Source organism: Sus scrofa, chromosome 1 (genome assembly GCF_054392235.1).
Source record: "Sus scrofa isolate SSC_HxYL_T2T_F1_AM1 chromosome 1, Sscrofa_HxYL_maternal_Yorkshire_Landrace_v2.0, whole genome shotgun sequence".
Classification (NCBI taxonomy): Eukaryota; Metazoa; Chordata; class Mammalia; order Artiodactyla; family Suidae; genus Sus; species Sus scrofa.
In genome coordinates, this window is record NC_139383.1 from 128649478 (window position 1) to 128675491 (window position 26014).

Genomic DNA, 26014 nt, shown 5'->3' on the forward strand with positions numbered 1-26014 from the left:
TACCATCTCTGATGAAAACAGAGTTGAGTCTGTTGGCTATAACTACTGGCAAGAATCCCAAAGTGCTTTTTCTGTACTGACTTTTGAATCTTGACAGCAGCATCTACAGTGAGAACCTCTGAAGGAGCTTAGACATAGCTCAGGTAGGATAGTGTCACTAATAAAATTGGAATCCTTCCATGGTATTCAGGATCCTGATAAAAAAAATCTTTCCTCTATCTCTAGCAGATCTGGGCTCTGTGTATGAAAGCAGCAGTGCTATTAATATATATAATTTTGATATGGCAAGATCATTCTATCAGAATTCAAATAATCTATCCAACAAGATATTCTTGAGGTTTGAGATCTTTCTCTCTCTTTTTTCCCCACGTTTCATGAGTCTCTGAAGCTTTCCGGATTCCTCTGAAACTATAGAGTATTTAAGCTTGGTAGGAGTATTATTTGGCTCTCCTCTTCAAAGTCAAGTTCATACCTTTCTAATCTGATAGAATGGTAAACATAAATAAGATTTCCCCTTTTTATTTTGTTCTCTTCTGCTTTCAGTGGAGTAGGTATATAGGAAGTAACATTAATTCTTTTAGATGGAGTGTAATAATAGGAAGAATGAAAAAATTTCACTGGGAGAGCTAGCTTTATGGTCAGGAAAGCTACATTGCCAGTCACCCTGTTCAGAGAGCCTGGAAGGCCCACTAGAACCATGGTTCTTAACCAGGAGTGTATATCAGAACCTGCTGGAAAGGTTTTTAAAAGATACCTGCCCAAGCTCTGGGAGTGGGGGCTAGGGACACTTATTTGGAAAAGAACCACAGGTGATTGATTGCATACCTCTGACAAAGAGCAGGAGCACATGGAGAAAGAACTCATCCTTTCTACTGAGAGCCTTTCTAACATTAAGACTGTTATCAGTACAGAAGCAAGAGGCTGCACCTCAGAAAGAACATCTTCTGACCTGACTCCTGACTTCAGCACTGTGCCACAGCTATAATCTAAGTTCCCCTTTCTTCAGGGATCCTTAGTCACAGAGCCCACTTTCTCTGCCTCTGAACTCCATATACTTTCTCTTTATTATTATTGCTTTAAGAGTTCCTTGAGCTTATGCTTAGAGAAAGGAATTCAGATTTCACTTACAACAAGTACACATTATACTCCAAAGGCAAACTATATAAATTATGAATTTTGCAAAGTTGCCTTTGGTTTGGTTTTTGCTTCCTGAGAATCCTTATCCAACCAGGAACTGAAAAATTAAAGGTAAATATTTCTTATTGTGGCAAAATATGCTTACATATAACAAAAAATTTACCATTTAATCATTTTTAAGTTCTGTGGCATTAAGTAATTTTTACATACTTATATGGTTAATGCTCCAATATGAAATAAAGGATAAGTTTACAATCTTACAAAGCTCTTAAAAGGAGATGAAAGTGAAATTCTCTTTCTTGAGACAGAGAACAGGGAACTTCAGAAGGTCTTCAATGAATTTCCATAACCAAATGCCTTTAATATTTTACTTAACTTTTGTAATCTCTCTGCTTGAATCATGGGTACATATAAACTTTGCTGTTGAGGTGAGAAGGCATTATCATTGCTTTAAGAGCAAATTCTTACTAGGTGCCTGGCAGTTGCTGAATATTCACAGTACAAAGTAAAACAACAACAGCAGTCATCTTGTCCTCCAGGAATTTCTAGTCAATCACGGAAGTAAAAGTAAATCATTTATAAGGGCTATAAAGAGGCATATACAGGGTCCTGTACTACCCAAAGGAGAGAGAAAGAGAGATAGAGAGACATACAGTTGGAGGGGGTTTCCAAGAAAGCTTTCTGGAGGGGGTAATGCTTGAGCCAGGTTTGAAGGATGACTAGATATAACCCAGCAAAGAAGTGGGACCCTGAGATGTGAAGTAAGGAATGACTGCTGTGTGGTCTTTGCATTCAGTATCGGGCCTCCTCTGTCTGTTGCAGCCATCTCAGTTTATTGTTTCATTTTATAGCTGGTATCAGATCTGAAGGAAGAAAATTCTTTGCTGAAGCAGGAAAAAGAGGCCCTCAATCATCTTATTGTGGAGCAGGCTAAGGAGATGACAGGTAAGACTCACATGGGCCCAACCTACTGCTCTCCAGCCAACCCCAGACCAAAGGTTTATAAGTTACAACTTTGCTTAGGACTTAAATATTTCTAAAAGTTGAGGCTTTCATCAGTAAATTTTCAGAGTTCCAGGAGGCAAGCACTCTAAATATTTGGTTGAATTAGTTGGTAAACTTGTAAATCTGATCTTTTTATAGTACAGTGTGAATTCTTTAGTCAATATTGTATATAACTTAAAAAAGTTAATTGTTCTGTAGGTATATGATTTGTCAGTTATGGTTTGTAGGAGTCCTGTTGATTTAGGACAAATTCTTGAATTAATACGTAAATGTATATGAGTAAATATATCTTGTATATTATTTATTTTGCTACAACAATGAGTATTATTTTTCTAAGATCAACCACTCTTTGCCACCTTAAAAAAAAAAAAAAAGACACGCTAGATGGGGAAATTTATTTTATTTGCTCCTGGTAAGATCAATTAAAATGATGAAAATTTGCAAGGAATCCACATATACATAAGCATAGGATAAGAAGACATATATCTAAACTATAGTGCTTGGTGCAAGTGATGGATTAGAATCAACAGGTTGTGGAGTTCCCGTGGTGGCGCAGCGGTTAACGAATCCAACTAGGAACCATGAGGTGGCGGGTTCGGTCCCTGCCCTTGCTCAGTGGGTTAACGATCCGGTGTTGCCGTGAGCTGTGGTGTAGGTTGCAGACGCTGCTCGGATCCCGCGTTGCTGTGGCTCTGGCGTAGGCCGGTGGCTACAGCTCCGATTCGACCCCTAGCCTGGGAACCTCCATATGCCGTGGGAGCGGCCCAAGAAATGGCAAAAAAAAAAAAAAAAAAAAAAACGAAAAAGAATCAACAGGTTGTAACTTTTGATATGGTATTCAAAGAAGGAGTAAAAATTTTCTGAAGTTTTGGGATAATTTATCAAAATAATAATGTTATTAGTAATGAGGAAATTGAGGGAAACAAGTCTCTGTTTATAAGTCAAATTAATCAGATCAGTTGTTAGACTGTAAAAATTTGGATATCAGCTAGGATTTCCAGATAGAGATAGTATAAAAATCCCCTGCCTCCCAAAAAAAGGAATACTATAGAGTAAAAAGAAGAAAATATGAAATTAAGTCTTATAGAATGACCATGTGTAAGGGATAAGCAAAGAAAATGAGCCAGAAAAGCAAATTAAGAGGGAAGGAGAGAATAGTCATGGAAAATATGGAAAAAAACACTACATTAGGATGCAGAATGTAATGGGAAAAGCCAGAATGATGAGACTTCTTCTAGGATAGTAGAAAATGTTATTTGATACAGAATGATAAAAACAAGGAAAATAACGATGGATTTGCCTAGGGAGAATTTGTTGATAGCCTTGGGCAGCTTCCGCAAACTGGTGAGAATAAAAGGCAATGTGTAGAATGTTACAGAGAAAACAGTCTTTCATTCATTTATTTACATATTATTAAAGCCCTAGAATAGGGAGATGCTGGTGGGTACCAGGAGGCAGTTGTGACAAGACACTTGGCAACCTTGCCCTCACGGAGCTGATGGAGAAAGAAATGATGAAGCAGTAGAAGCAGGCAGGGCCGATTAGGAGTTCGCCACAAAATAGGAGGGTAAAATGGGCCATAATGGTAGGAAGCTTAATATTTATAAATGTGGCTGGGTCAGCTTATTGAGATTAAACATACAGCTGTGATTTAAGGCTTTTTTGCTTTGCTTGATGTGCACTCAGAGGCTAATCTCCAATATCCAGATGATGTCCTATCTAAGTACCATCCACTGGCTGCAGAGAGAGTAGGCAAGTAAATGGAAAGGTCAGGTTCCCTTGCAGCACAGAGGGGAAGTCACAGCACAGATGACCAGCTTGGGGTCCTTCCTGTTTGGAATCAAGGGAATACTAGGACAGTGAGGGAGTTCACAGTGTTGGAAAATTATAAGATAGAACCCAGGCACTGAGATGAGTGGAAAGACTATGTAGAGCAGGACAGCTAGGTCCACTGAGAAGTCGCCGTTCCCTCGGAGACGTGAGGAGTATCACTGGCTTGTTAACAGAGTACACTAATTCAGACAAAAGAATTTTATGAGTAACCTGAAACAGAATACTTCTGGAATGAAAAATGTATTCTTTAGTTACTAGGTGATAACTAGTGGAAGTTTATCAAGGATGTGCTATAACCAGTGAAAGAACTAGTTCTGTAGTACATGGGAAAACTCATTAAGGGATTGTTGGAATTAATACAGTGTTTTATTTTTTGGTCATGATATTTTCTCTTTCTCTGCCTCTTCTAAGATACTCTTCAGAGATCATAGTGGCCCTAAAAGTAGAACCCTTTGCAGAGAAACTAGAAGTCGGGGTCCATGTTTGTATTCTTGCATTCTTTTTTTTTTTTGTCTTTTGCTATTTCTTTGGGCCGCTCCCGAGGCATATAGAGGTTCCCAGGCTAGGGGTCGAATCGGAGCTGTAGCCACCAGCCTACGCCAGAGCCACAGCAATGTGGGATCCGAGCCGCGTCTGCAACCTACACCACAGCTCACGGCAACGCCGGATCGTTAGCCCACTGAGCAAGGGCAGGGACCGAACCCGCAACCTCATCGTTCCTAGTCGGATTCGTTAACCACTGCGCCACGACGGGAACTCCCCTGTATTCTTGCATTCTGTGGAGCCATCTTTGGTATGCTCTTCCCTCTTTCAGAGACTATGGAGAAGAAGTTAGTAGAAGAAACAAAACAACTGGAACTAGATCTTAATGATGAAAGGCTGAGATATCAGAACCTTCTGAATGAGTTCAGTCGCTTAGAGGAACGATATGATGACCTTAAGGAAGAGATGACCCTGATGGTGGTGAGTCACTTTTACTTTTTTTTTTTTTGTCTTTTCTAGGGCCGCAACCGGGGCATATGGAGGTTCCCACGCTAGGGGTCTAATTGGAGCTGTAGCCGCTGGCCTACACCACAGCCACAGCAACACGGGATCCAAGCTGCATCTGCAACCTACACCACAGCTCACAGCAACACCAGATCCTTAACCCACTGAGTGAGGCCAGGGATCGAACCCGAATCCTCATGGTTCCTAGTTGGGTTCGTTAAGCACTGTGCCACAATGGAAACGCCTACTTTTTTTTTTTTTTTAATGAAAATTTTAAACATATACAACACTAGGTAGAATAGCAGAATGAACCCCCATGTGATTCATGTATCCATCACTCAATTCCAAAATAGTCAATATGCTTCTGTTCCCTTTTGTCTCTCCATCCCACCCCATCCAGTGGGTCACATTGTTTTAAAGCATATCCCAAAAATCATATCACTTTGTTCATAAACATTTTGTAAAGTCAAACAGTTTGAAGACTGGACTATAAGATAGTCAAAAGTCAACGTTGCTGAACTTTGTTTTATGTATTGAATGGCAATGTAAAATTTGCCTATAAAACAAATGTTTTATATAGTCAAGTATTTCTCTACTAGTTTTTATATTTCAAAGACATTCCTAGAAAAATAAAATTTGGCCCCTATTTGTAATAAATTATTTTATCTATTTCAAGTATACTTTTGCATCTGCAAAATGCTTTTTGTACTTTTAATAGTTCTGCACATCCTTCCTGTTCTACTTCTCCTGCTATCAGGAAACAAAGAGTTCCCCAGCAATCTTGTTCTTCCAACTACTGGCCTTAAACATATCCTAATGACACAAATGGCCAAAAATGCCCTGAAATATGTGTTTTTAAGCAGAAAATAATTTGGAGGGGAGTGGCCAAGATGCAGAATAGGAAGATCCTGAGTTCAGCTCCTCCCATGGGCAACCAAAATTACAGCTATTTACAAAGCAATATATAAGAATGACCTGAAGATGAGTGGAAACTACTTTGCACAACTAGAGAAATAAAAAAAGGTACCACAACAATATAGGTAGGAAGAGTGGAGACATAGGATAATCAAGATCCACACCTCAGGTAGGTGACCCATAGACCAGAGGATAAACATAATTGCAGAGGTTCTCTGCAAGGAACGAGGGTTCCATGTCCCACATCAGGCTCCCCAGCCTGGAGTTCCTGCACCAGGAATATGAGTCCCCAGATGTCTGATTTTGAAGGCAGTGGGGCCTTGTGTACAGAGAGATCTAGGAAACAGAAACTCCACTCTTAAAGGCCTCATACAAATCTCACACATTTTAAGATCCAGTGCAGAGGCCATAATTTGAAAGGAGCCTGGTTCAAACCCACTGGCTAATCTTGCAGAGCCTTCCAGAGGGCACGAAGCCACTGGAGCTCATCCTGGGGACACAGACACTACTGCAACCATTTTGGGGAGCTCTAGCCATGAGGACACTGCTGCTGACAAGCACCTTTTTGGAGTCCTTCCTCTAGCCTCTAAGTGCCAGAGGCTTACCAGCTCATAGTGGGCTAGCACAAGCCCCAGGTCCTTTTGAGCACCCCTATCAAGCCACCCTGGGAACTGACCACCCATCAGGATGCTGGGACCAGCCTTGAAATACACCCCAGGCCATGTTGCCTGTCACACCAGAACCTAAACCCACTCACCAGCTGGCTGGCCATCACTGCACGAGACAGGAGCTGGCAGCCAAGCAGGCTGAGGGCCAGCCCAACCTACCAGTACATCCAAGTAGTCATCCTTTCCACAAGAGAAGGGCCCCTGCACCCCACATAGGGGGCAGCCGTAGATCATTTAGATCTGGTGACCAAAAAGAGTGGACCTGTAGTCTGTCTCCATTATAAGGCCACTTCTCCAAGGTTGGGAACTGTAAACAACCTACCTAATACATAGGAAGAAACACAAATAATAGGCAATATGAGGAAATAGAGGAATAGATTGCAGACATAGGAACAAGACAGAGCCCTCAAAGAAGAGCTAAATGAAATGGAGATACTCAGTCTACCCAAAAAAGAGTTTGAGGTAGTGATCATAAGATGCTCTATAGGAAGATCCCATTGTGGCACAGCAGAAATGAATCTGACTAGGGACCATGAGGTTGCGGGTTTGATCCTTGGTCTTGCTTAGTGGGTTAAGGATCTGGTGTTGCCATGAGCTGTGGTATAGGTTGCAGATGCGGCTCCGATCTGGCATTGCTATGGCTCTGGCCTAGGCCAGTATCTGTAGCTCCAATTAGACCCCTAGCCTAGGAACCTACATAGGCCTTGGGTGCAGCCCTAAAAAGAAAAAAGAACAAAAAAAAGATGCTCAATGAACTTAGAAGAAAGGATGAACACAGTGAGAAGCTTAGCAGAATTAGAAGATATAAAGAAGAACCAAACAGAGCAGAAGAATACGTTAACTGAAATAAAAAATGTACTGGAAGGAATCAAAAACAGCTTATATGATACAGAGGAATGGATTAGTGAACTGGAAGACAGAGTATTGGAAATAACCAATTTAGAACATCTAAAAGAAAGAAGAATTTTTAAAAAATGAGGGCAGATTAAGATAGACCTCTGGGACAACGTCAATCATAATAACATTCACATTGTAGGAGTCCCAGAAGGGGAAGAGAAAGAGAAAAGGTCAGGGAACGTATTTGAAGAAATAATAGCTGAAAATGTCTCTGACTAAGGAAGCAGACATCCAGGTCCAGGATGTACAGAGAGTTCCAAACAAGGTCACCCCAATGATCCACAGCCCAATGAGGTCCATACACCTTTAATTATAAGGCACATTGTAATTAAAATGGTAAAAATTAAAGAGGATATAAACCAACTATAATGGAAAAAATAAAAATCATTAAAAAAAAAGAAACAAGGAGTTCCCATTGTGGTGCAGCAGAAATGAATCCGACTAGGAACCATGAGGTTACAGGTTCGATCCCTGGCCTTGCTCAGTGGGTTAAGGATCTGGTGTTGCCATGAACTGTGGTGTAGGTCACAGATGCAGCTCAGATCTGACATTGCTGTGGCTGTGGCATAGGCCAGCCTCTGTAGCTCCAATTGGAACCTCCATTTGCCACAGGTGCAGCCCTAAAAAGCAAAAAAAAAAAAAAAAAAAAAAAAGAAAGAAACAACAAACAAACAAAACACACAAACACACACACAAATCCTATAGGTAAAAAGTTAGAATAATACACTCTAGACTATTGATAGTGATTCTAAGAGGCAGGAATATGAGATAAGTTCACTTGCTACATTATAATCTTTCTGTAATGATTAATTATATAATTTTATATTATTTCTAAAATAAAAAATAAAATAACTTAAAATAAAAAATAATTTTTTATCAAATAAAAATATTTAATAAAAAAAGATAAGGAGTTCCCATCATGGCTCTGTGGTGACAAACTCGACTAGTATCCATGAGGATGCAGATTTGATCTCTGGTTTTGCACAGTGGGTTAAGGATCCAGCCTTGCCATGGGCTGTGGTGTAATTTGGTGGCTACAGCTCTGAATTAGCCTCTAGCCTGGGAACTTCCATATGCTGTGGGTGTGGCCCTAAAAAGCAAAAAAACAACAACAAAAATAGAGAAATATAAAAGCAGCAAGAGAAAAGCAACCATAAGCTGACTTTTCAGCAGCAACTGCAGACCAGAAGGAAGTGGCAGGATATATTCAAAGTGATAAAAGGAATAAATCTACATCAAGAATGTTCCACCCAGCAAAGCTATCATTCAGATTTGAAGGAAAGATAAAAAGAGTTTTACAGACAGGCAAAAGCTAAAGAATTCAGGACCATTAAACCAGCTTTACAAGAAATGTTAAAAGGACTTCTCTAAGCAGAAAAGGCCACAACTAGAAATGTGAAAATTATGAAAGGAAAAATATTATTGACAAAGGTAAACATACAGTATTGGTAATAGATCAACCATGTGTAAAGCTAGTAGAAAGGTTAAAAGACAAAACTTGTAAAATGATCTATAGCCACAGGAAGTAGTTAAGGGATGCACAAAGCAAAAAGATATATGATGGCAAAGACATTGATTATGGGAGGGGAAACTAAAAATGTGTGGTTGTTGCAATGCATTTGAATTTGGGAGCATTATTTTTAAATAATGATTGTATATAATTGAACCTTATTTGTTGTTTATATGAACTTCATTGTAACTACAAACATATAAAAGATACACACCTGAACACATGTACATATGTACACACACACACACACACACACAAAGCAAAGCAAGTAATCTAAACATAACACTAAAGGTAGTCATCACATCATGAGGGAAGAAAGCAAAAGAAGAAAGGAACAAAAAAGAACTGCAACAACCAGAAAACAACTAACAGAATGGCAAAAAGTACATAAATAACTATATATAACTCTAAATAACTACTTTAAATATAAATAGACTGAGTGTTATAATCGAAAGTTACAGAGTGGCAGAATGGATAATAGAAACAAGACATAGATATATATGCAAGAGACTCACTTCCATTCTAAAGACACACACAGACTGAAAGTCGGGGCAATAGAAAAAGGCATTCCATGGAAATGGAAAGAGAGGTAGGGTGTCAGGAGTCAGACAAAATAGACTTTAAGACAATGACTATAACAAGAGACAAAAGGATATTACATAATGACAAAAGGATCAATCCAAATTTAGATGTAACAGTTGTAAATGTATGTTCACTCAACATAGGAGCATTATAGGAGCGCCTGAATACATATAGAAAGTATTAACAAACATGTAAAGGGAGAGATTGACAGTAACAATTTGAAAAGTCCAAAGGGGACTTTGCTAATAATCGCAGATGACTTTTGTGTGAGTATTTGGTTTTGTGACTGTGCTTGTCATGCCCTCCTGGTGCTTCTTTTTCTTTCTTGGAGGCGCTCAGGTGGCCCTTTTATAAGGGTTTGCTAAGATGTGGAACAGATTGTTTGGGCATGAGAACATTTTATCAGTGAGTGAGGATTAGAACCGAGTTAAGATAGATACTGTCTAAACTGTGCTTAGTTGAATTATTGAATTATCTTGTGTTAAGTATAACCAGCTTATTTGTCTTGCAGAATGTGCCCAAGCCTGGACACAAGAGAACAGATTCCACTCATAGCAGCAATGAGTCTGAATACACCTTTAGCTCTGAAATTGCAGAAACTGAAGACATTCCATCGAGGACAGAGGTACGTTTTAGATAACTATCAATAAAAGTTAGATGTGTCCATGTCATTATTAACAGAGAACATTTCCATTGCAGAGAGGACCCCATTTGTACATAAATGTAATAGTTGTTTAATACTATTTATTCTTTTTAAGTGACTTAAAGGTACATAGTTATCCGTGTACACACATATTTACTGCATATATTTTTTGTCAATAAAACAATCTAATTTTGTTTTATTTTATATTTGCTTTTTATGGCCACACCCGCAACATATAGAAGTTCCCGTGCTAGAGCTCAAATGGGAGCCGATGGTGGCTTATTCCACAACCGCAGCAATGCCAGATCCAAGCTGCATCTGTGACCTTCACCACAGCTTACTGCAATGCTTGATCCTTAACCCACTAAGCATGGCCAGGGATCGTACCCACATCCTCATGGATACTAATTGTGTTCATAACCCGCTGAGCCACAATGGGAACTCCCTTAATTTTAATTTTTAATGTAACTTTGAGGACCAGATTTTCCCTTTTGTAATTCCCTTGTACACCTTCACATTCTATGTGCAAAAAAAAAAAAAAAAAAAAAGCCTGTTGTGAATTTATTTCAGAGTGAGGTAAATTATTTTAAAAGTAAGTCCTTTTGTCCTACAGTATTATAAATACCAATGCAGAACTGCCACCTATTTGATGACAGTTCATACCAATGTAATTCTGTCCCACAAAAATGCATGAAAAACAGCTTGTAAATCTGACTGGTTTTTGTTACATGGTATGAAATAGAAATGACATATTACTGTACCTCCAAGAATACAGTGGCTTTAAGTTTGATTGTTCTCAAACCAATTCTCAGACCTTCTTTTCAAATATTAGTTTCTATAATGGGTAATTCAGGACAACTCTTCTATTTTTATGTCATATTCTGAGAAAACAGCCAAGTCAGAAAAAGACTGCTTCTGGCAGAGCAGCTGAAGAAAATGGAATGACTCTTTCCTTTCTCTTCTTAGTTCTCCTTAGGAATGAGAAGTTCCTCCATCTCATTCTGTTCATTTTAAAGAAAAGTGTCATATAGTTGTAATGTCTTGTAATTGGAATCATACATGTAAGAGGGCTCACAGCTTGTAAGTGGCAAAGCCAGGATTCTGAGGCCTATTTAGAGCTCCACACTTTGCCTCCTCCCCCTCAAGGCTTCTACACAATTCTCCAGTTCTGTTTCTGTCTACAGCTAACAGTAGGCTGGGGACCATTGATACAGCAGTACGGCCAGTAGGTAGCAGGACAGAGGTTGTTTAGCTTATCTATTACTGTGCAACAAACCATTCCTAAACTTTAGTGATTTCAAACTACAGCAGTTTATTATTGCTCACAGTCTTTGGTTTTGATTGGGGTATCTCCCTGCTTTCAGTTGGTGTGTGAGGTTCTCTTCTTTGGGTCTCTCCATGTGACTTTTCCTTCCATGTGAGTGGGTTCTATATTGCAAGGGCAAAAGATGTCAGACCTGTTAGGACTGGGCCCAGAACTGGCACAGTGTCAATTCTGCTACTGTCACAGCAAATTACAAGGCTATTCTAGATTCAGGAGAGGAGAACAGATTCTATCTCTTAATAGGAGGAAAGAATCCTTAGGAGGAATTGTTGGTGGCCATCTTTGGAGACTACCACAAAGTTGGACTTTGAAGATTTCAAAATCACAGCTTCTGAGCCCCTAGTGGATATGAAGGTTTTAGGATTGCATCGTCTTTGTCTTCATGGAAGTACTCACCCCCACAAGTCAGAGAGAAGTGTACTTATAGACTGTCTATTTTAATATTTTAATTAAATATTTAATATTTTAATAACACCACTTGAGCATCTCCTACATGGGAAGGGGAAAGCCAGGACAAAAGGGTGTGTTTGCTGCAAATTATTCTGTTTTAAACCAAAAGAGGCCTCTTGTTGGTAGTTTTGATTGAGCACATTACATTTTTAAACTAAAAAACTCTTATATTATTTACCTTATATTTTACTAATAATGGTTTTTGTCAGGGTGTCTATTCTTTTTGCGTTTTCTCCAGATTCTTACAGATTTGAGGGGGCGGGGGCAGTAACCTTTTTGTCTCACTTGCTTTCTGTCAAGACTTTTCTCAAGTTAAGAAAAATGAACCTTTCCACAGAAAAGAAACTCATGGACTTCGAGACCAGACTTGTGGTTGCCAAGAGGGAGTGGGAGGGAATGGGATGGATCGGAATTTGGGGTTAATAGATGCAAATTATTGCATTTGGAATGGATAAGCAATGAGATCCTGCTATAAAGCACAGGGAACTATATCTACTAACTTGTGATGGAACATGATGGAGGATAATGGGAGAAAAAGTATATATATATATGTATGACTGGGTCACTTTGCTATAAGTAGAAATTTGACAGAACATCCCAAATCAACTGTAACGGAAAAAATAAAAATCATTAAAAAAAGAGATAGATGAGAGCAGGGTTTAAGACATTTTTCATCTTTTTTTGAATTATGAAATATGCCTTGTGTTCCAGAAATCACAATACTGTTTAGTGTCCATCACATGCCCTGACCACCAGCAGTAGGTCGTGTACCGGAAGTCTTATCTCAATAATGAGGAAAACTGTTGACTGAACAAGTCATGCTTGTTCCTTGTGACTAAGTGCATGCGTCTGAAATGTGGCTGGTTGTGGCTGGTTTTGGTTAGGAGTTCTGTCTTTACCATGTGGCAGACAACACTAACTCTCCTTGGGACCGAGTCCATAAGCTTAGCCTCAGTCTGTCTGTGCCTTATCTGTGGAAGTTTTTTTTTTTTTTTTTTGTCTTTTTGCTATTTTTTTGGGGCCGCTCCCGCGGCATATGGAGGTTCCCAGCATAGATGTCTAATCGGAGCTGTAGCCACCAGCCTATGCCAGAGCCACAGCAACGCGGGATCCCAGCCGCGTCTGCAACCTACACCACAGCTCACAGCAACGCCCAGGGATCGAACCCGCAATCTCATGGTTCCTAGTTGGATTCGTTAACCACTGCGCCACGACGGGAACTGCTTATCTGTGGAAGTTTTAATGCTGTTATATTACTTTATGGTCATGTTTTGAAGATAAATGAGTTAATTTTTTATAAAACACTTGCAATAGTGTTTGATACATAGTAAGTGTTCAATAAATAAAGTTTTTCTCTCTAATAAACAGGCTTCCTGTGACCACCCTACAATTCTGAGTGGGTGTGGTCAGGATCAGAAAGGTGGAAATCTATATAGCTGGTAATAGAAAAATAGAGATTATCAGAAATGAGGTTGGGCAGGAGAGACATATCAGACTAAGACTATGACTGTGCTTTATACTTTTTTAAAAAAATCTTTTTGGGGTAAAGTTCCCAAGCTAGGGGTTGAATTGGAGCTGCAGCTGCCAGCCTATGCCACAGCCACAGCAACACCAGATCTGAGCCATGTCTGCGTCCTACACTACAGCTCATGGTAATACCAGATCCTTAACCCACTGAACAGGGCCAGGGATCAAACCCATGTCCTCATGGATACTAGTTGAGTTTGTTACCGCTGAAACACAATGGGAACTCCAGTGTTTTATACTTCTAATTACTTAAGACTTCCAGGTTTGCATTTCTTCCTGCAACTACCTCTGTAAAGGCCAAGCTTACAAATTGCCCCTTACAAACTAAAGGAAAACATTCAACTCCCATGTGTAGTATTCCCAAGTAGCTCTTTAAGAATCCAGTGTCAGGGGAGTTCCTGTCGTGGTGCAGTGGTTAACAAATCTGACTAGGAACCATGAGGTTGCGGGTTCGGTCTCTGCCCTTGCGGTGGGTTAAGGATCCGGCTTTGCCGTGAGCTGTGGTGTAGGTTGCAGACGCGTCTCAGATCCTGCATTGCTGTGGCTCTGGCGTAGGCCAATGGCTACAGCTCCAATTTGACCCCTAGCCAGAGAACCTCCATATGCCGGGGGAGCGGCCCAAAGAAATAGCAAAAAGACAAAAAAAAAAAAAAGAATCCAGTGTCAGGAAAATAATAGAATCACTCATATTTATGAATTAATTTTTAAAAAAATTAAAGTAGATAGACTGTTTTGTAACACAGAATTTCAACCTCAGTCATGTGATAACAGCAAAATTTGATTTAAGGAAGGGAAAAAAAAAAGAATTAACATCTCTCCAGTTTTGCCAGACCTGTGATTTGTTGTTCACAAGTCGCAATGGCACATCCATCGCTCTTTCTCTCTGGAGAATCCACCTGCCAGCTCTGCTTGCTTTGCAGCTCTCCCTTACTTCCAGCATCTTCATGGTCTGGGGTTATATATTTTTGGAACCATTGCTTCTCCCTGCTGTGTCACACAGCTTTCCTGGTCATTGACTAATTACCCCAGTTCTGCTCTTGAGCTTCTGCTCTTGAGCTTCCTTACACCTATCAAATCCAATGAGTGTCACCATAACTTTCTAAGCTATAGTTAGCAATAATTAAAGACTGATTGCCAGGCCTGTTATAGTAATCTTGTGAATAAGTTCTGTTTTCCTCCTGATTTTCCTCAAATCAAGGACTGTCGTTATTTTTTAGATCAGTTTTAATACTTTACTTTCTTGGAGAAGCCCTGAATGACAAAGTCCTTACCAGGGGAGGAGGGAAAGCAAAACAAAACCCCAGATACCTCTCTGAGCCCGATGGCCCAATCTTCCTTCTTGCTCATGTGATTTAGAGAGAACAGTATCTCTCTAATTATACGTGTCATTAGGGATGAGAATGGGCACCATTTGGAGGACTCTTAAATAATTACTAGTCATTGTTATGCCTCAAACAATTTTCCAATTGTCAGATGTTACATTTTTGTGTTCTTCCATCTCCTGTTTTAATATTCCTGTCTGCAGAATTTTGTTCTTGTCTATAGCAGTTAACTAATCTTTATGTAGAATAAGCTGATATCTAAAGAATTACCCCTCCCTATTTTATTATTTATTTATTTTGGCTTTTTAGGGCCGCATCCGCGGCACATGGAGGTTCCCAGGCTAGGGGTCCAATCTGAGCTAACCACTGGCCTACACCAGAGCCACAGCAATGCAGAATCTGAGCCACATCTGTGAACTACACCACAGCTCACAGCAATGCCAGATCTTTAACCCATCGAGTGAGGCCAGTGGTCAAACCTGCGTCCTCATGGATGCTAGTCGGGTTCATTAACTGCTGAGCCACTATAGGAATTCCCTTCTCCCTCTTTTAATAAGAGATTCCTTTTCAACAAAAATGTCCCATCAAGGCTAACAGGAATGATTCCCAAATGATGACATTTTAGGTACAATGAATGAAATACTATGTTCAATCATAGGATGAAGGCTTATTTTAGAGCATGAAAAAAGGATTAAATAGTTAACAGTTTCAGGGACACATATCATTAATAAATAACAAACATTAAAATACATAAGATGGAATGCTAAAATATAAGTATTTATGGGATGTATAGAAATGAGTTTTTATATGAATGAAATTTAGCAGTAATTTCGTGTTCAGTTCTTTTCTACTAAGTTAGGACAGAGTGTTATCTCTGTTCTGCTAAGTTAGGACATACTTTATGGTAAAGATCATATACCTAAACTTTTTATTAATCTGAGCATTATAAAAATGGACAGTTAGAAAAAGTCTAGATCTAATTAGTTTGTAGATAAATGCCCCACTTCTTAGTTTAGTTGATTCTTCTTAGATGTTTTTTTAAGAATTGAGTTAATACTGAACTAGACACTCTTAAGGATTCACAAAAGACCAAAAATTGCCAATGAATATAAAAATTATTCAACCTCAAAGGTATGTAAATTAAAACAATAATGAAATACAACTATTGGTCTATCAGCTGAGCCAATTTTTAATTTATTTTTTAAAAAATTTTAATTATAATTGATATAGTTAATTTCTGCCAATTCCTGATATACAGCAAAGTGACCTGGTTTTGTATATATATGTATATATATATACATTCTTTTTCTCATATTATCCTTCATCGTGGTCCATCACAAGTGATCAGATATAGTTCCTTGGGCTATACAGCAGAATCTCATTGCTTATCCATGCCAAATGCAATAGTTTGCATCTACTAACCCCAATCTCCCAGTCCCTCCCACTCCCTTCCCTTCCCTCTTGGCAACCACAAGTCTGTTCTTCATGTCCATGATTTTGTTTCTTTTCAGTAGATAGGTTTGTTTGTGTCATGTATTAGATTCCAGATATAAGTGATATCATATGGTGTTTGTCTTCTCCTTCTGACTTACTTCACCTAGTATGAGAATCTCTAGTTGCATCCATGTTGTGGCAAATGCCATTATTTTGTTCTTTTTTATGGCTGAGTAGTATTCCATTGTGTATATGTACTCTATCTTCTTAATCCATTTATCTGTCATTGGACATTTAGGTTGTTTCCATGTCTTGACTATTGTGAATAGTGCTGCAAGGAACAGAGGGGTGCATGTATCTTTTTCAGTGAATGCTGGATTGTATGGTAGTTCTATGTATGTTGGATTGCTGGATTGTATGGTAGTTCTATATATGTTGTTTTCTGAGGTTCCTCCATGCTGTTTTCCATAGTGGTTGTACCAATTTACATTCCCACCAATAGAATAGGAGGATTCCCTTTTCTCCACACCCTCTCTAACATTTGTTTTTTGTATACTTACTTAATAATGATGGCCATTCTGACTGGTAGTTTTGATTTGCATTTCTCTAATAAGTAGTAAAGCTTTTTTTTTTTTAAGACTGCCCCATGGCATCTGGATTTCCCAGGCCAGGGATCAGATCTGAGCTACAGTTACAACCTAAGCTGCAGATATGGCAATGCTGGATCCTTAACCCACTGTGCTGGGCTGGGGATTGAACCTGCATCCCAGTGCTCCCAAGATACTTTCAATCCTGTTGTGCCACAGCAGGAACTCCCACTAAGCTTTTTTTAAAAAAATTTTTCAAGGATATAGTTGATTTTTACAATATTATATTAGCTTCAGGTTTATAGCAAAGTAAATCATCTATACATATACATATATCCACTCTTTTTCCCCCAATATAAGTTTATCATAGAACATTGAGTACACCTCCCTGTACTATTTAGTAGGTCCTTGTTAGTTATCTGTTCCATATGTAGTAGTGTGTATGTGCCAGTCCCATCCTCCCATTTTTGTTTAGCTTTAATTCGTATGTCTTTATACTATCACTGTGATTCTGTTTTTAGAACTTTTTCATGTACCTTTAAGTGCTACTAGGTCATCTTTTGGTTTATTAAGGGCAATGTATATTTTGGTTTTTTAGTTTTCTCTCTGATCTCAACATATTTATTCTAGCATTTCACCTTTTCAAAAATGATTTTTCCTATTTATGAAAGTAGTGCATGTTCATCGTAAACTATTTATTTATTTGTTTATTGTCTCTTTAGGGCTGCACTTGCGGCATATGGAGGTTCTGAGGTTAGAGGTCAAGTAGGAGCTGTAGCCACTGGCCTACACCACAGCTCATGGCAACACCTTATCCTTACCCACTGAGTGAGGCCAGGGATTGAACCTACATCCTCATGGATGCTAGTTGGGTTCGTTAACCACTGAGCCAGGACAGGAACTCCTGTAAATAATTTAAATATAGAAATGTATTAAGTAGGAAATGCAACTTTCCCATGGTACCGCCCATTCCCTAAGATGGCCTTGGTGGCCTTTTAGATTTTCATGTGCCATGTACTTGGTGTATTTAAAAGTCATATGTATTGGGGTTTTTTTTAAACAAAAATAAGATCATAATATAGATACTATCCTGCAACTTATGTGTTTCACTTAATACTTTTACCTAGAACATGTTTATCTACTCATGTAGAGCCACTTCATTCTTTTTAACAGCTACAAAATATTTCATAGTTTGGCTATATCATAATTTATTTAAGTAACTCTCCTATTGACTGACATTAGGGTTCTTTTCAGTGTTTTTGCAGTTACAAAAAATACTGCATTGAACATCTTTTCCCATATGTTTTTGTGTAGTTGTGTAAGTATTTCTGTAGGATTAATTCTTAAACATAGATTTCTAGTTTAAGGATATACACACTTAAATATTACCCAGCTGCCTCAGGGATTCTCAAGCCCATGTGTCACCTCAGCTTGGTTAAATCAGAATTTCAAGCGGGACAGGTGAGGTCTAGGCAGCTGTATATTTTCAGGCTATCCATAAATAATCATTATAATGTGTAGCTAGGGTTGAGAACCACATGCCAGCTAATCTGACAGTCTGACTTGGGTTGACATGCCAGTGGATGGAAGTAGCTTCATATACTGGCCCAACTATGGTATTCTTGGTTCTCTTTCACAAGGACTATCTGGAGGCAAGACCATAACCTCAAAAAGTAAGTTCATATGGCAAATCCACGCTCTTTGGCAGGATACAGTGATAGGTAAAGTTTTGAGGTCAGGACAGTGGTTTTTTTTTGTTGTTGTTGTTGTTGTTGTTGTTTGTTGTTGTTGTTGTTGTTGTTGTTGCTATTTCTTGGGCCGCTCCCTCAGCATATGGAGGTTCCCAGGCTAGGGGTCAAATTGGAGCTGTAGCCACCGGCCTACGCCAGAGCCACAGCAACGCGGGATCCGAGCCGCGTCTGCAACCTACACCACAGCTCATGGCAACGCCGGATCGTTAACCCACTGAGCAAGGGCAGGGACCGAACCCGCAACCTCATGGTTCCTAGTCGGATTCGTTAACCACTGCGCCATGACGGGAACTCCAGGACAGTGTTTTAATGTTCCTCAGATTATACTGTTTAAGCAGGCAACTTTTACGCTTGTTCACAGAACTAGTTTTGGTAGTTGACATTTAATTCTTAGTAAAAAAAATAATCGTGTTCTATAAAGTGAGATTGTATTTTAAATTCTCTATTCTTCTGTGGCATCTTGAAGGGGCAGTTACCAACCTGTATAATCTCTGATCCTCCATTTCTTCATTTTGTTCAATAGGGATAATAATAGTAGCTACCTTGAGAGTGGTACTGTGATGATTATATGGGATTGATGACATATGGGGGTATCTGGCATATGAGAGATGAAAATTAATTTGATCTACTATTAAAAAATAAATAAATAAATAAATTTTAATAAGAGCAGCTAACTTGTCCTTTTATTTATTTATTTATTGGTTTTTATTTTTTTATTTTATTTTATTTTTTTAGGGCTGTACCCACAGCATATGGAAGTTCCCGGGCTAAGGGTTGAATTGGAGCTACAGCTCACAGCTTATGGCACAACCACAGCAACTCAGGATCCAAGCTGCGTCTGAGACATACATCACAGCTCATGGCAACACTGGAATCTGACCCACTGAGCGAGGCCAGGAAACAAACCTGAATTCCTCATGGATACTAGTTGGGTTCTTTAACTGCTGAGCCATGACGGGAACTCCTAACTTGTCCTTTTTAAGGACCTATTCATACTTCCACCAGTATCATATACGACACTGTTCCTAAAACATGGCCTTATTAATCTTTTCAGTTTTGCCACTTTGATAAGGGAAAAGTAGTACCTCAGTGTTGTTTAATTTGCATTTCTCCATTTACTAGCTGGTTGGACATGTTCTGTATTATCTGGCCATTTATATTTCTCCTATGTTTGCCTATTTTTCTGTTGCTCTGTTAATTTTTCTCATTGGCCTGTATATCTTCTGAGTTGTTTGACCGTCTTATGTTTTCCGGAGTTTAGGAGCCAAGTGAGAAGAAGGTGCCTCTGGATATGTCATTGTTCCTGAAGCTCCAGAAGCGCGTCACAGAGCTGGAGCAGGAGAAGCAGGTGATGCAGGATGAGCTGGACCGAAAGGAGGAGCAGGTGCTCCGAAGTAAGGCAAAGGTGCGTGATGTTTTCCCCTTCGAGGACCATGGAAGACTGAACTTGGAGACTGGAACTGTATATCCAGTGCTGTAGACTATTCTTTAATGGGAAGTCAACCCAGAAGTGCTTTAACCAGACAGCATTTGGTTCAATTTGTGAGGGCTAAACTCTCAGCACTGTTTTTTGCGGAGCAAGGAAATATTCAAAGAACAAAAATGTGACAATTAAAATATAACTACTTATTTATAAAGTTTTTAACTTTGTGTTTTTCCCTAGGAAGAAGAAAGACCACAGATTAGAGGGGCAGAACTAGAATATGAGTCACTCAAGGTAAGGGGAAGTTTCTACCCACGACTTTGAAGGTATTGTTTTGGCAAGAAACCCACTCAGAGCATCTTTTTCTCAGAGGACATCCTTAAGGCCCTAGCTTAAGCCTTCTTCAGACATTACTTCTGGCCTTGTATTGTTTCCTTTTAAACATTCTCATGTAAGCTATAGTTCAGTCTAAGCAGAAGCAGGAGCAGTAGCTGCCCCTGGAGGCTGTAGAAGGTAATAAAGGGCGTGGATCCTGGTGTCAGACTGTGTGGATTCAAGCACTAGATCCCCCACTCTGTGGCTGTATGCAAGTTATATATCCTTTCTGTGCCTCAGTTTTCTCATCTGTAAAATAGGGATAATCATAATATTTGTTATAGAGAACTTTCATAAGGATTATATGAAACAATTCCTGTAAATTGCTTAGAACAGTGCCCAGCACATAGTAAGTACCCAGCAGATATTGGTTGTTCTCATTATCTTCATCATTTTAAAATACAGACACTTTGTATATCAGTTTTAACTTTTAACAACAATCCTGAAAGTAAGCCTTTTAATTCTCATTTTATAGGTGAAGAAATTGACACTAAGAAGTATAGGTAACTTCCCCAAGATGACTCTACTAGAAACTGATAGGAACAGAATATGAATATCTCTGGCTCCAAACCCCTTGCTCTAACCATCAAAGCCACTGACACTGCATGTTTGTAGAGATAGACAGCTAGGTATTAGTCTGCAGAGTAGAAACATACTCTGACATATTTGTAAAAAATAGCTGGAGGAAGGGGGATGGAGGTGAAGAATGGTGTGTCTTACTAGTCAGGGAGGAGCTGCCCTGTGTGCCCAGGGCATTCGAACATGGGGAGAGGCACCAGTTAGGAGCATTATTAGTTCCTGAAATACAAAGCATGTTGTCTAACACAAGAAATGAAGCTTAAGGGAAAAAAAAAAAGATCCCATCCCTTGATTTGGAGCAGAATGGGCCCCACCTGCCCCTTCCTTTGCTTTCCAAATCAAAGCTTTGAGCCCCTTGAAGTCTGAGCTATCAAGCTGTCAGCTATCAAGTCATCTCCAGCTTCAAAAGTTTCCTAGGTTATTATTTTTATTTATTAGTCTTAAATCTATTTTTCTCAGGTCCATTCTGCTTATATCAAAAAATTTTTTGGGGATGTTCCCGTCGTGGCGCAGTGGTTAACGAATCCGACTAGGAACCATGGGGTTGCGGGTTCTGTCCCTGCCCTTGCTCAGTGGGTTGATGATCCGGCGTTGCCGTGAGCTGTGATGTAGGTTGCAGACACGGCTCAGATCCTGCATTGCTGTGGCTCTGGCGTGGGCCGGTGGCTGCAGCTCTGATTAGACCCCTAGCCTGGGAACCTCCATATGCCGTGGAAGCGGCCCAAGAAATGGCAAAAAAAGACAAAAAATAAAAAATAAAATAAAATAAAAAATTTTGCTTTTTTCTGCTGTTGCAAATTATAGTCTAGAATAGCTGGAAAATTATGTTAAGATTTATGATTATAACCAAACAAAGCTGAAGTTTAAAAAATCCACAAAAAGGAATTCCCATCATGGCGCAGTGGAAACAAATCCAACTAGGAACCATGGGGTTGCCAGTTCGATCCCTGGCCTCGCTCAGTGGGTTAAGGATCCGGCATTGCTGTGAGCTGTGGTGTAGGTCGCAGATGAGGCTGTGATCTGGCGTTGCTGTGGCTGTGGTGTAGGCTGGTAGCTACAGCTCCAATTAGACCCCTAGCCTGGGAACCTCCATATGCCTCATGTGCGGCCCTAAAAAAGGGGACAGAAGATTAAAAAAATATATTTTTTTAAAATAAAAATAAAAATAAATCCAGAAAAATAGCATAAGGAAACTCATTATTTTAAAGCTTTTATATATATTTGAGAATTCCTGGTGTTTTTCTAAACTGTCAGGACGTTTTATTTTGTTTTCAGTAATATTACTTCAGGTCTAGTCCTGAGATATTATTTCCTAATACTGTGATTTGGAATGTAATTTACTCACATCCTCTATGGAGCATTATTAGTTCCTGATAAGACTGTATCCTCTATGGATTTGCCATTTCCCATGGTCCAGAGCTGCTGATTAGTGCTTCCTTTCCAAGCTGTATGGCATCTAGGTTTATACAGACAATGCCTATCTTCTACTCTGCCGAAACCGACAGTTCTTCGATCAGTTCCCTCCCCTGACAGTAGCTGAAATGCTTCCACCAATGTTTAATAAACATTTGATTACTAATACCTTGTATTTACCTTACAATTTGAGAAGTTCTTCTCATGCCATGCCTTATTTAGTCATTGTCATAACTTCTAAGATAAGTTTTTTGTCCCCCCCCCCTTTTTTAATGACTGCACCCTCACCATATAGAAGTTCCCTGGCCAGGGATTGAATCCAAGCCTCAGCTGAGGCAACACCAGATCCTCTAGCTCACTGCGCCAGGCCAGGAATAGAACCAGCACCTCTGCAGAGACCCAAGCCACTGCAGTTGGATTCTTAACCCACTACACCATAGCAAGAACTCCTGTTTCTTTTTTTTTTTTTCTTTTTGCACCTGCACCTGCAGCATATGTACGTTCCCAATCCAGGGGTCAAATTGGAGCTGCATCTGAGACCTACACCACAGCTTACAGCAATGCTGAGTTCTTAACCCACTGAGCGAGGCCGGGGATTGAACCCGCCCCCTCACAGAGACAGCCTGAGTCCTTAACCTACTGAGCCACAAGAGGAACTCCTCCTGTTTCCTTTTTAATGATGAATAAACTAGAGCTTAGAGTAGGTAAGAGATTTACTATCAATTGGTAAAGTCTAATCTTAGATCCAGATCTCGAGACAATTTTCTAAACACTCTAGGTTCCTATCATTATTTGTTTGAAAAGTAATTTTTACCAAAAAAACATAGTATTTGCTTTTAAAATACCCCAAAGGACCCTTTTACCCTTTCTAAGTTATGCCATGAATAAATCTTTTGCTTCTCCAGTGAAAATACTACTTGGGTAATATTTATGTTTGTGGAAAAAGAAAAGGCTGGCAGCAAAGAGTCATCTCTGCTATTCTTTTTTTTTTTTTTTTTCCGTGGCATGCAGTGGCCTGATGTGGTATCTCAATTCCCAAGACCTGGGATTGAACCTAGGCTACAACAGTGAAAGCCCCAAGTCTTAACCACCAGACCACCAGGGAACTCCCATCTCTGTTATTCTTGCTCTCCAGTGACTTTTATCCTCTTTGTCTAGAAGACCAAATCGTGATATGAGCCATATAAGACAAGAATCAGATGGGATGGGATGGGACAGGCTGGAGGAATGAGGGTAGCAATCTGATCTCCAGATCTTCTCCTTCTGTCTGCCCCACACAAGGTGGACATTCTTTATAGTGTATTAAAAAAAAAAAAATGAAGCTCAGATCACAAAGTGTCTAAGTATTAGCTCAGTGTTTCTAAAAATCTGGTCCCTAGACCATTTGCATCAACATCACCTGGTAATTTGATGGAAATGCAGATTTATGGGCCTCACACGAAACCTGTTGAATCAGAAACCCTTGGGGTGGGGCCAAGCAGTTTGTCCTCCAAGTGATTGTGATGCACACTAAAGTTTGGGAAATACTACATCAGAGCTTAGGTATCAAAGTAAAGACATTTGTGTTTTCTCTTGTAGAAATGAGCAATAAAAATCTGATTACCAGTTGGTCAGAGACTGGGGATAGGAAGGAACATTCATTTTCACATGAAAATGGATTAATTCATGAAAGAGTTATATATTCATAAACTAGAAAAAATACTTCAAATAGTCTTACTATGTAACATGTTGAAAGCCTTACACGGTGCTACAAACCTAAGATTGCTTCTCTGGAAGAAACAGTATATTGTTTTATCTTTATATGGAAGTATCTTCCATTCTCATAAAGCCTTAATGCCATGTGTTAAGTAAATCAGCATGGTGCTTTTTTTAAAATTTTATTAAAGCATAATTGATTTACAATGTTGGGCCAATATCTGCTATACAGAGCATGGTGTTCTTAAATGCCTGTCTGCTTCATTATTTTCCAACCAGTATCTTGTGACGTATGTATTTTAGTGTCAGTAAATAGAGTTTAGTGTCAGAACTTTCTTCTCTCTTCCTATTGCCATTGTTTGAGCATAGTGTAGAAAGGTTATCACTGATGGGTGACTTGAGGAAGGCTGGTAGTATGTGAAAGTATGGAGCTGGTACAGGATGTATATGTCCATCTAAACGGCTGGAGGCCAAAGTGGCCCATCCTCTCCTCCCAAGGCTTCTGCCAGCTGCTTCACATGCATGCCACACAGGAAAGAAGTTTCAAAAATGCATCATTTCTTCCTATCAAAATACTGAAGAGGGAGTTCCCATCGTGGCTCAGGGGAAACGAATCTGACTATAATCCCTGAGGACACAGGTTTCATCTCTGGCCTCGATCAGTGGATTAGGGATCTGGCGTTGCTGTGAGCTGTGGTGTAGGTCACAGACAGAGCTTGGATCCTGAGTTGCTGTGGCTTTGTCATAGTCTGGCAGCTGCAGCTCTGATTCGACCCCTAGCCTGGGAACCTCCATATGCCATGGGTGCAGACCTCAAAAGACAAAAAAACAAAATAAAACAAAACACACTAAAGAGAATTTTCTTAGTTTAAATAGGTATTTTTACTAGAAGTTAAAAGCCTGAAATTTCAGTGGACTTTCCCTTCTGCTTTATAAAGGAAATAAGAGCAGGGATCTACCATCTGAACCCTTTGTTGGAAATAACCAGATCAACTGGACCCTCATACTTGCCCTTATTATTTCCCCATAAAGAAAGCCTGGGCTTCTTAAGACTGGGCTAAAGCTCACCTCTTGGGACTCAGCAATCTCTCCAGGCCTATAACACATCATGGGCAGGCCTGGAATAAATTCGATTCTGGAATTTGGGTTGATGAAGCAGACTACCATTTAGCTTGCTCAATTCCATTTGGTGTTGACTTTAATTTGTAGGACGGAGTTCCCAGGAACCAGGGGAGCTATTCACTAGGGTAGCTCTGGCAGTCTTTTCCTACAGAATTCTTCTACTGTCTTGGGGAAAGATAAGTATCCCAGTGTAAAGTTGAGGATGACAGTTACGAGCTATTCTTTGTCTCTTGATACAGCGTCAGGAACTAGAATCAGAAAACAAAAAGCTGAAAAATGAACTGAATGAGTTACGCAAGGCTCTTAGTGAGAAAAGTGCCCCAGAGATGACTGCTCCAGGTGCACCAGCCTATCGTGTCCTCATGGAGCAGCTAACCTCTGTGAGCGAGGAGCTTGACGTCCGCAAGGAGGAAGTCCTCATCTTGAGGTCTCAGCTGGTGAGCCAGAAAGAGGCCATCCAACCCAAGGTATGTGTGAGCAGGTGGCTGTGGTGGGTGTTTGGGGACTGGCCTCTTTCTTCCTATCCTTTCCATCTAATTTATAAGGAAGGAAACACTCAAGAGCATTTTTAGTCTAATTGTGGATATCGTTATTTTTTTTTTAAAAAATCTCAATGTTGTTTTACAACCAGTTGGTGTGAGCAAAAAGCAAGTGAAATCCCAAGTATTCTTCAAAGTTTCACCTCTCATTCATGATTAAAGGGCTTTTTGACATTAATCTTTTTGTAGTAATCTGGATACAATAAATTTTGATCAAAAATAAAATACTATTAAGTACAAAAACCCATCAACTGTCTTGCCGTGGGAAGGTATTAAATGCAATTTTTTAAATTATT

The 26014-nt window shown here is 39.5% G+C and overlaps 1 protein-coding gene across 5 annotated transcripts in view; it reads left to right on the top strand.

The window, feature by feature from the left end:
* Window positions 1–26014, top strand: part of MYO5A (myosin VA) — a 232704-nt gene that overhangs the window by 160447 nt on the left and 46243 nt on the right. For 4 of the 5 annotated variants that reach the window (XM_013992979.3, XM_013992982.3, XM_021095257.2 and 1 more), the window contains exons 23-28: window positions 1989–2082; window positions 4790–4938; window positions 10046–10159; window positions 19834–19977; window positions 20236–20289; window positions 25419–25646. In XM_013992979.3, coding sequence (XP_013848433.1) covers window positions 1989–2082; window positions 4790–4938; window positions 10046–10159; window positions 19834–19977; window positions 20236–20289; window positions 25419–25646 — 783 coding nt within the window. Of the gene's footprint in view, window positions 1–1988; window positions 2083–4789; window positions 4939–10045; window positions 10160–19833; window positions 19978–20235; window positions 20290–25418; window positions 25661–26014 lie in introns of all 5 variants that reach the window. The other variant, XR_014811231.1, reaches the window with a different exon arrangement.